General features: G+C 58.2%; 2 protein-coding genes across 3 annotated transcripts; one reads left to right on the top strand and one right to left on the bottom strand.

Moving 5' to 3' along the window:
• Positions 1 to 814: 814 nt before the first annotated feature.
• FAM83E (family with sequence similarity 83 member E) lies at positions 815 to 10,281 on the top strand. Of its 2 annotated transcripts, none has more exons than XM_033127040.1 (5): positions 815 to 2,551; positions 3,496 to 3,663; positions 4,041 to 4,141; positions 7,268 to 7,715; positions 9,391 to 10,281. In XM_033127040.1, the coding sequence occupies exons 1-5, from the start codon at positions 2,066 to 2,068 to the stop codon at positions 9,664 to 9,666; spliced, it is 1,479 nt and encodes a 492-aa protein (XP_032982931.1). In that variant the 5' UTR covers positions 815 to 2,065; the 3' UTR covers positions 9,667 to 10,281. The 2 variants fall into 2 exon arrangements, with proteins under 2 accessions (XP_032982931.1, XP_032982930.1); XM_033127039.1 differs by having other exon boundaries at positions 4,017 to 4,141.
• Positions 4,192 to 6,489, bottom strand: SPACA4 (sperm acrosome associated 4). The gene has a single exon (XM_033127041.1). The coding sequence runs from the start codon at positions 6,067 to 6,069 to the stop codon at positions 5,695 to 5,697; it is 375 nt and encodes a 124-aa protein (XP_032982932.1). The 5' UTR covers positions 6,070 to 6,489; the 3' UTR covers positions 4,192 to 5,694.
• Positions 10,282 to 10,595: the final 314 nt, after the last annotated feature.

The raw sequence follows: 10,595 nt of genomic DNA, 5'->3' as shown, positions 1-10,595 counted from the left end.
TATTATTGCGGGGACGGGATTGGGAGTAGATTGGAGCTTGTGGGCAAGAATGAATTTGGTTTGGGGAATTGGGCTCCGAGCCTATGACCGTGGACACCAGCCCCTCCAGTTGTGCCAGGGCGAAGTACTGGGCTCCCAGGTGTCCATCCATAGTACACCTTCTGCCTCAGCCTGCGGGCTCCCTCTAGCGGTCTAGTCGCGGGCAGGGCTCTATGCCTTGAGCTTTGGCGCACCTGTTGGACCCTCACAGTCCCCTACTGCACAAGTCCCACCTCCTTCCCAAGAGCCAGGTGTCAAGTGATCTGGAACCTGCTTCCTAGCATTAGCCACACCCATCCCCACTTAAAGGACCGGCACTCCCCTTTCCATCGTTCCCTCACTGGACTAGGCGGGGCTTGAACAGGAAAGTCTAAACCGGGTGAGGCCACAGTGGGGCCAGGGGTATGTGGGAACGGGTGAGGCACTCCTCCGTGAAGCCTGGATTTTGTGGGTCACTGGCCACTTGGGTGAGCTGCCCAGTGGGTGTGTGCTTCTGGATTGGAACCTCATACCCTGGGTCCTGCACCCGAGCTTTGCTAAGGACCTGTGTGGGCCCTTCCCTGTGTTTACACAAGGGGCTGGGTTCCCCGGATCCCAGGCTGAAACCTGATGAATGAGGCCAGATTGCCGGAAGAACCGCAGAAATAAAAGCAGATCTCCAGCCCCCTGATCAGACTCCTGACAAAGGCAAGAGGGAAGGGGAAGGAGAGCTGGATGGGGTACGAGAAGGGGAGGGGACCTGGCTTTATTCCTTTTCCTTCTCTTTGCAGTGTTTGTTGCTGTGGCCCGGAGGAAGGGAGCGCCTGGGTCTGGGATTGGAAGGAGGGCCTGCTGGGTTGCACGGATTGGGGTCCACAGAGGTTGGCTTAGGAGCCTCAAAGGATAGAGTGATCCTTATCCTTATTCCATTATGAATACGTAGACAGCTAACAGGAGGTAGTGGGATCCAGACTGAAACCCAGACGGGTCAGCTCGGCCAGGGATCACCACAGATAACGGCAGCCTGGGGGACAGGCAGGAGCAGCCCATTTCAGGAACGATGGCCAGTGAGTTGGGTCCTCAGCCTAGACGGGCTATCGAGATCAGGGGCCGGTTCTATGGTAATTAAACATCCCGCGGAGCTCATCCTCCAGGGTAGCAGCCTGAGCGGGTGTGAAGGCCCAGGAGCAGGGTCCTCTGTCTACAGAGGAGACTGACCTAGTTCCCTGGCTGGGGAAGGGCGATGCCAAGTCTGGAGTGCATTTCTCTGAGGCTGAGAGGAGAGCTAAAGAAGAGGTGCCCAGAGTGGGCAGCCAGTGAGCTGGTGAGCCAGTCGTCAAGAGAAACATCCACTGGACACAGCTGGGAGCTCCACCGGGCGGTCAGATATTTAGATTGTCAGCTGGAAACAATTGATATCTTCCAGACAATTGAAGAGAGAGCCAGAGAGTCAGTCAGACGTGCTGTTGGCCAGGGACAAACAGGCAGCCCAGTCTCCCTTTAGGGACATTCGAGTGGTTGCAAATAGGCAGGCAACCTGTTTCCTGGAGATGGTCAGGCAGTCAGCCGGACCTTCTGAAGGATTCTGAGACAGCGCAAGGGTCGGTGGGGGCATCGTGTGGCCAGTAGGCTGGAGGTTGTGTGAGGAAGCAGAGATGTGTAGCTGACAGGTCACAAAGTTTGCAGACAGTGTCAGGTGGTCAGTCTAACCCATACACACAGCCCAGCCAGTTGTGGGGTCGGCCAGACCGTCAGGGACAGCTGGCGGGAAAGTCAGATGGCCAGCCAGTCAGGGTGGCGGCTGGAGGCTGGCAGGAGGTTGTCCTGAGCAGTCCACACATTGGGTGGTCAGTCATTTGGGCAGTCTGATTGTCAGGACCGTGAACCAGGGACAGCATAGGGAGCCATTTGGACTTTTCTCAGGGCCCTGGAAGTCTTGTGTGGCTGCATAGTATTGGCCTGTCAGGAGACCCCCAGATGGTCAGTGCCCCAGAGACGGCCAAACCCTTAGACACCCAGCCTCAAATCCTCCCAGTTGAGTGGCCTAATGGCGGCCTCCCAGCTGGCAGCACTGGAAGGAGTGGAGTCAGAGGCTAGGGCAGAGGCTGGGGGGCTGCCCCTGACCGAGACCAGCCCTGGCTTGCTGTATTCCGAGGGCCAGCGTCTGGCGCTTGAGGCCCTGCTGAGCAAGGGCACAGAGGCATTCGAGGCCTGCGTGAAGCGCGAGGAGCTGCAGCCCTTCCTGAGTGGGGATGAGCTCCGGAGCCTGGCAGCGGCGGCTGAGGACTGGACAGCAGCCAAGCAGGAGCCCGGCAGGACAGCAGAGGGAGCCACTGTCACCAGTGGGGACTCTGGCAGCCTGACCTACTGGCCCGGACAGTCAGAGGAGCCAGTGCCCATGCTCCGGCTGGGCTGGCCAGAAGACAAGGGCTGGAAGGGCGTCACCCGGGTGCAGCTGTACACCCACCCACCTGGTGAAGGCCGCCCGCCCCTCAAGGAGCTGGTGCGCCAGGAAATCCAGGCTGCCTGCAAGGTGGGGGCCTCAGGGGGGCCTGGTGTCCGTTCCCCGGACCCAGACCTGGGAGTGTACATCCCCCGGGACCCAGTCATTCTCCCCCAGGCCCTCCTGGGACTTTGGAGTCCACACCCCTGGAACCCAGAGTCCACACCCCCAGACCTCATCTTTACCCTCTTAGATGTGAGGGTCCCCATCTCCCCAAGATCTGGGTGCCCTTAGACATCCATGCCACTTGGACTTAATTATGATCCCCTGTGTCTGTCATCCCTTCCACCCCATTCCCCCCCCACCAGGGCAGGTGTCTCCAGGAAGGGCCCAGATGTCTTCCCTGCAGCCCCCTGGCCAGCCAGTTCTTTATTTGCATGGGTTAACCTGTAATCCTCACGAGTGCCCTGTGAGGGTGGGATTTACTGTGCCCATTGAGGAGATGGGCAAACCAAGGGATGGGAGGTTAAGTCTCTTACCTGTAAATGGCCAAGCAGGGACTTGAACCAAGGCCATCTGGCCAGTGAGTCAGCGCTCATCACCACTACCTTTTCCTGCCTGTGAGATCCAGGCCCTTGGCATCCCTAGTCCCCAGAGCTAGCCTTGGTGGCCTAGCAAGTCAGACCTCCCACCATGGCGTGCAGGGTACCCCTGAGGACTGTGCAGTTGCCCCCAGTGCCCTGCAAAGGCCTCCAGCCCTCTGACCCCTGGACCAGGGCCACCTGTAGTATTACAGCTCGGGAGACACCGTTCACTATTGCAGACGTGATTTATGAGGACAGTTTTCCAGCAGTTAGAGGCTGGGGTCTTCAGGAAGGGCTGCCGTTTTCTCATTCACATGTGGGCATTGTTTGAACATCTCATGGAGGCCAGGCCCTTAAACTACCCGCAGAGCACCTCACCCGCAGGGCCCCACCTTCTGAGTGTCCCCCAAGCCCCAGGCTTCATCCATAGCTGGTCTTTCTGCCCCCCAGCTGGTGGCTATCGTCATGGACATCTTTACTGACCCAGACCTGCTTTTGGACCTGGTGGCCACTGCCACACGCCGCTGGGTGCCTGTCTACCTGCTCCTGGACCGCCAGCAGCTGCCTCCCTTCCTGACGCTGGCTCAGCAGCTGGGAGTGAACCCCTGGGCCACTGAGGTAGGGGCCTGGCTGGAGGGACCTCTGAGCCCCATTCCCCTGGTGCTGGCGGCAGTGGAGGCAGATCCCTCCATGGGGTCCTGAGTCATCGAGGTAGATGCCAGCTGAGAGGGTCCCCTGAGATCTGATGCCCGTGGCATTGGGGGAAGTGGGGATGGGCCTTCCCACGGGATTCCCTCTGAGTTAGAGGAGTCTCCAAGAGACCCCTGAGGCCTGAGATTGGTGGCTCGGGGGAGCTGGGACAGACCCTTCTATAGAGTCATGGGACCCCCAGGTAGGACCAGCCTGGAGGGACCCCCACGTGGAGGTCTGTGGGGTTGACCTGAGCAAAGATGTGCTCCCCTACCTCCCAGAACCTGGACATCCGCGTTGTGCAGGGCTGTAGTTTCCAGAGCCGCTGGCGACGGCAGGTGAGCGGCAGCGTGCGGGAGAAGTTTGTGCTGCTGGACGGGGAGAGGGTCATCTCAGGATCCTACAGGTACGGGCCCCCTCGCCACACTGCCCAGTATCCCGGCCCCGACTCTCCCTCAGCGTGCTCAGAGAGCAGTTGGATCCACTTCCCAGCCTTTCTTTCCTCATCTGTGAAATGGGTCTAAACACTGCCAGGAGAGGAGGTACCATGAGGCAGGATGGATTGGGGTTGGAGCCAGGCCTGCCTGGTGCCCACCCTGGCCCCGTGGCTGGCCTGTTTAGTGGCCTGTGGTAAGTCTTCATCCCTGTGTTTCCTCAGCTGGAAAATGGGGCCCTCAGTTTGTGTGTGGGAGTTTCAAAACCAGGAGGACCTGGATTGGAGTCCAAGCTCTGCCTGGGGATGAGTAACGCCACCTCTCAGAGTGTTTGGAAAGCAGTGAGCCCTGCTGTGCAAATGGGCCATGGCTTGGTCCTCAGATCGTCTGATGTCCCTCCTCGGCTCTCTTTGGGATCCAGCTGACTCTGGATCCTGGCTCTGCAACTTCCTGGGCCTTCCCCACTCTGAGCCTCAGTTTCCCCATCTGGAAAGTGTGAATGATGAGTACCTACTTCATTGGATCATAGCATGGGAGGCAGGGGTGCATGGACTCTGGGCCCAGATGGCCTGGGTTCAAATCCTAGCTCTGTTAGTTACTAGCTATGTGACTGGGCAACAATGTCACCTCTGTGCCTCTGTTTTCCCCCTAACAGAACGGGATGATATGGTTAGTGTCTTGAGAGCAAGGTTTCACAAGAGTTACTATTCCCATTGGGGACCAATGACTAAGTTGTGGAAGGCTTTCCAGGGCATTGTCGGGTGCTGAACTGTGTCCCTGGCCTCTACCCTGTAGGTGTCGTAGCATCCCCTTCCCTGGTTATCACAACCTAAACTGTCTCCCAACATTGCTAGGCGCGCCTCCCCCGACCCCCTGAGGGGCAGAAGAGCCCAGTTAAGAACTGCTGACCTAGACCAGTGGCTTTCAGCCTTGAGCGTGCGTTGGAATCTGTTAAAACAGAGTTTTGGTCCCACCCTTATTCAGCCAGGGATGGGGCCCAAGGATTGGCATTTCTAGCAAGTTCCTGGTTGATACTAATGCTGCTGGTATGGAGGCCACATTTTGAGAACCAACAGCAATGAGACTGAGATGTTTCCAAGAGAATCTCCCGTCCCACCTCTGCACAAGGATTCAGTGAGAGATACCCGACACGTCACATAAGTAAGAAGTGCTCCATAAACATCAGCTGTCCTTTATTAATGTTATTATTATTACCATATTTCATCGACTCTAGGTGCCACAGATGCAAAGAAATTTCCTAATCAAAATGTGAAAAGATGTGCGCCTTAGAAGCAATGAAATAGTATAGTCAAACCCACTGGGCATGGTCCCCACTAAGTCAGGCTTCAGGGTGCTTCACGGAGCCCTGGGCTCCTGCTGGACAGCCCTAGAATGGATGGAGCCAGGGCCACATGAAGTTGTCCAGGGCCTCTGGTCGTCTAATGGGGGAAGGGAGGAAGCAGGGCACGGGGGGCAGTGGAGCCGGGAGACCAGTCCCAGGCCTTGCCCTCTATGTTGGTCACAGCTAATGGAGCAGCAGCAGCAGCATACCCAGTGCCAGGCCGGTGGTGGCCCCTGCCATCCAGCTGCCTGCAGGGATGGGGCTCTTGTTACACAGGTGGCCGTAGCAGCAGGTGGAGATGAGGCTGTAGGTGACACCCTGGTAGGTGACAGGCTCCTCGCGGCCACACAAAGTCGATTTCATGCAGCCTTTGTTGATGATGGGGCCGAGGCCTGGGGATGTCCCTTGGCCCCTGAAGCAGTTCTCGTCATCGCCACAGTGCATGTGGGAGCCGGGGCAGTTTGAGGAGTCTGTCAGCTCACAGAAGATGCACTCCTTGACACCTATTGTGCCCTGGGGCAAAGCCATCACCAGAAGCAACAGCCAGCCAAGGACCATGGTGGCCTGGCGACGGTGACAGTGTCCAAGCCAGGCCGTAAGCTTCTTGGGCCTCCCGGAACTGCTGAATGACCCTCCTCACGCCCACAAGACTTCTGCCCTTGGTTCTGGCCTCCCAGAGTCAGCACTTGCAGTGTCCTTGGTTCCGAACACTCCGCGTCCCTCTCAGGAGTTCCGTCGTGACCACAGCTCTTAAGTCCTTGGGTCTCAGAAGCTTCTGTGGGACATAGACGAGCCAACAGCTGTGCTCCACGAGAGTCTTTGTGGAGCAGAATGGGGTGACCTCATAGACCCCTCAGGATTCCCACTGGCCGCTCCGGGAGTGAGGTCATAAGTGGGGAAGGGGTGTCACAATCCAAGGGGCAGGCTGGCCCCATGTCACCTGGCTAACCTGCCAGGGAGCGAGGACATCGCCACCCCACCCAGGTAAGAGCACTCAGCCACTAACTTGTCTGCTCTGCTGGGTGCTGGGTGCTGTGCCGCCCAGGTACAAGACCCAGCCATGGCAAACTGAGGCTCAGGCATAGAAAGTGGCATGTCCAAGGCCCCCCTTCCCCCCTCCCCCCAGCCAGAATTAGAACCCAGGTTCATTTAATTCCAAAGAAGGCATTTATTGAGCCCCTGCTGTGTGCAAGACCGTACTAGATGCTTTAAATAGCAACCACCGTGATGACAGCCTCCAAAGGCCACTGCGCAGTTCACAGGCTGGGCACGAGCCAGGCACCCTGCAGAGCGCTCCACCCGTGTTCTCTTGTTCGAATCTTCCTGATTTAGCTCCATCTTCCAGAGGAGCAAACAGGCACAGAGCAGGCACAGTCAGAGCCTGGCACACAGCATGTGTTTATAAATGGCAGTCATAGGAAGCTGCTGAGTCTTAAAACAGCCCCTGTGGGTATCAGAAAATGAACTCTCTTCCTTTCCAGAGGGGAAACTGAGGCATCCTTCAATGGGATGGGCAGAGCTCAGGTTTAAACTCAAGTCTGATTCCAGATGATAGTTTCAGTATCTTAGCGTGCTGTCCTCACAGCCTTCTGGGGTAGGTACCCCAGTGGTCCCCATTGTACAGAGGGGTGGCAGGAGTTGCCCAAGGTCATGGTCACACAGCCTGTCCTGAGACCAGGTTTGGGACTGGTGATGGGGGCCAGATCGGCCCTCTGGGGCTGTGTAGAGGTCCTGACTCCCTCTCCATGCCACCCAGCTTCACGTGGAGCGACTCACGCCTGCACCGCGGCCTGGTGACCCTGCTGACCGGTGAGATTGCTGACGCCTTCAGCCGTGAGTTCCGGACACTGTACGCGGCGTCCAGGCCACTCCCACCTGCGCCTACCCAGAGACCCTTCACCAGCACCCTGGGGGGGCTGCAGCTGGCCCATAGCCCACACCGTGTGGCCCATCGCTGCTCTGTGGCCCCCATGTCACCACCGCTGCCCGATGTGTCACCGCTGGCTCAACGCCTGGCTGCCTGCCGAGTCTTCCAGGGGGACAGGCAGGAGACCTCGGCTATCCCAGGGCCTGCACTTAGCGACATCCTGAGGAGCGTCCAGCGCGCCCGTACCCCCAGCGGCCCTCCAGCCCGGCCCAGCCGCTCCTTATGGGACCTAAGCCGCCTGTCCCAGCTGTCAGGCTCCAGTGATGGTGACAATGAGGTAAGACCTGGTGGCTGGCCTGAGAATGAGAGTAGTGGAAGAGGGTGGAGACAGCTGAAGCTCAGGGGAAGGTGCTTGCCCAAGGTCATGCAGTTGGCTCTAGGGCCCCTGCTCTGTTTTCTGAGGGCCTACTATGTCCCTGGCCCCAGAGAGGCAGGGGAGCCAAGCTGCTCACCTGAGTTCCTAATCCCACCGTCCATTTCCTGTACCCCTACTGTGTGCTGGGCAGCGGAGCACCTGGTGACATGGGGCAGAGTCCCTGAGAGCTCTGGGTGCGAATCCTGCCATGATACACCAATTGTGAAAGCCTGGGGGTACGGACTTGACTGCTCTGAGCCTCAGTGTTCTCATCTAGGAAATGGGCTGAGGGGTTGTCCCATCCTTAGTTTGGTTGGGAGGAGGAGCCAACAGAGTGAAATAAAATAACAGTTGTTCTTATAATGAATTCCCCAAATGGAATTGATTTGTCTTTATTTCATGACTTCCTCATCCCAGGTCAGGGAGGCAGTCACTTGTCGTGCTCATTTTCATGGATGGGAAAGCTGAGGCCCAGAGAGGTCAAGTAACTTGACCAAGGTTGAAACAATGGTCTTTTGTGGGCACCTTGCCACGTGCCAGGCCCCACACCAAGCGCTTTCACAGAGGTGGTTAAATTGAAGCTTTGCCACAACTCTAGCAGGTAGATGTTATTCCAGTTCTCTACCCACCCATTTCACAGGTGGGGAATCTGAGGCACCAGGGACGATTGGAACTCAGCCCTGGTTGCCTCCCTTCCTGGGTTCGAGTGTCATAAACTCAGAGGGGGCCCCTTTCCCCCCAGCTGCCTAGAAACTGGCGTTCCAACAGGGGCTGTCCCAATTCCCTGGGGGACCCCAGGCAGGGCCTCAGTGTCCTCGGCTGTAAAGTAGGCTGCTAAAAGGGTAAGAGCAGTGTCACGTGGGAGAAACAGGCAGACTCACCCTGGATACAGACAGTCCCTCTGAGTTATGCCCCTTCCGAGCCTCAGTTTCCTCATCTGCTAAGTGGGAGCTAAAGGCCTATCCTGAGGGTGAGGGAGAAGTGTCCCAGGAATCACCTCCCTTAGTCCCAGGGGAAAAGGGGGATGGGCAGGGTAGGGGCAAGGTCCTCGCCTCCACCTGGTCCTCAGCCGCCCTCACCCAGCATTACCTCCCTTGGCAAATATTTGTTTTTCCTCTTCCCCCCAGGCAGCTGCCTGCTGCTTCCTGTTCCTACCCAGCTGCAAAGCTGCAGGGGGTGGATACAGTTTTCCCGTCCCTCTGGAGATCTGGGGGTCTCAGGCCTCCCCACTCACTTCCCTCTTGGTTCTGGAAGCTCAGAGGCCTTCTCATCTCCTCAGAGTTTCACCTCCCTCCTCCTGTGCCATCTCTCCCTCCTGTCTCACTTCCTTCCTCCTCTCATTCTTGTCTCCCTCACCTCCTCCCTCCCTTGGACTCAGCCCCTGGGAGCCTTCCTTCTACCCCCCTTCTACCCTCCTTATTTTCTCCATCCTTTCCTGCCACCCATCTTACTTCCTTTTTCACCTTCCCCCTTCCTGTTTCACCTCCTCCTCCTCGCCTTCCTTCCTCCCTGACCACCTCCTCCATCCTCTCACCCTCTCTTCCTGGCTCTAGGCCCCCATGAGCCGGCTCTCACTTCCCTCTCTTTTCCTCCACAGCTCAAGAAGTCCTGGGGCTCCAAGGACACGCCAGCCAAAGCCCTGATGAAGCAGCGGGGTTCTGGGGGGGCCCCCAAGGGTGAGACGGACTCCCGTCCGCTGGCCAGGTCCCAGCTGTTGCGTGGCCCCGTGCCCCTCATCCCTGCCCGCCATCTCCGCTATCTGTCTCCCACCCAAAGGAGATTTGGTGAGAATGCTGCAGCCAAACCCCTGGAACCCAGAGGCAGCCGGCAGCCAGACTGGGCCACCCGGGCAGGACTCAGGGGGCGACCCTGACAGGAGCTAAAGCCAAACTGGGCTGGCCTGTCTGTCCGTCCAAGGAGAGTTGGAGTTGGATTCGGTCATCTTGAAGCCCCCGCCTGTCTGCTGAACCTCTGGCCTCAGTGACTGGGAAGCAGAAGGGATTTTTCCCCTCACTTATTCTAGAACTTGGGCAAGCGCCATGCCCACTCTAGACCTCAGCATCACAGTCTAGAAAATGGGTAGAATGTCTGGACGAGCTGGGGTCCTAGAACAGTGCACATCCGGTTCCGGCTGCATCAGAACCTCTCTGAGGGGAGGCCTGGCTGAGTGGCCCCCATTGCTGGATTGTGTGCGGTGAACATGGGGAATCCTTGGGACAAAAGGAGGAGCTTCTTGACCCACCTGCTCAGGAGTGTGGGTAAACAGAGCTTGGCCAAGGGGAGGAAGGAGGGAGAGACGCTAATCTGGGGAGCAGAGCTGAATCGTGAGGGTCTGGAGATCCGTGGGGACACACCTGCTGGAAAATGACTCAGAGCCATGGAGAGGGACCCAGCAGGGTACTGGGACTGTTTTGTGGGTGCTAAGGGGTGAGTTGTTGGGGCTCCCTTTTACCTCTACTCAGAATAAAGCCGCTTCATGCCAAAAACTTGCATTTTCACAGCCTAGAGGGAGACCCAGGAGTCCGGGTCTCCAGCCCCCTCTTCCCCAGGTACCCAAGGAGTCTGGGCCGCAGCACCCTGCCCTGGGGAGTCAGGTGCCCAGGGCTGGCCTCCCTGCAGCACCTTTGCCTCCGGGTGGGGCTTCTGAGTCACCGACCCCAATGGTGTGCCAGGTGGGGAAGAGGACCTCACCCTCCAATGCCCTGGGTGCTGGCCGCGGCGTCCCCACCCAGCCTCCGTCCGTCCGTCCGTCCTCACGCGCCCCCTGCTGGCCGCCCGCGGTGCCACCTCCACAGCGCATTG

This window comes from Rhinolophus ferrumequinum, chromosome 15, assembly GCF_004115265.2.
Source record: "Rhinolophus ferrumequinum isolate MPI-CBG mRhiFer1 chromosome 15, mRhiFer1_v1.p, whole genome shotgun sequence".
Lineage (NCBI taxonomy): Eukaryota > Metazoa > Chordata > Mammalia > Chiroptera > Rhinolophidae > Rhinolophus > Rhinolophus ferrumequinum.
Note: the sequence above shows the minus strand (reverse complement) of the source record. Positions and strands in the feature narration are given on the sequence as shown.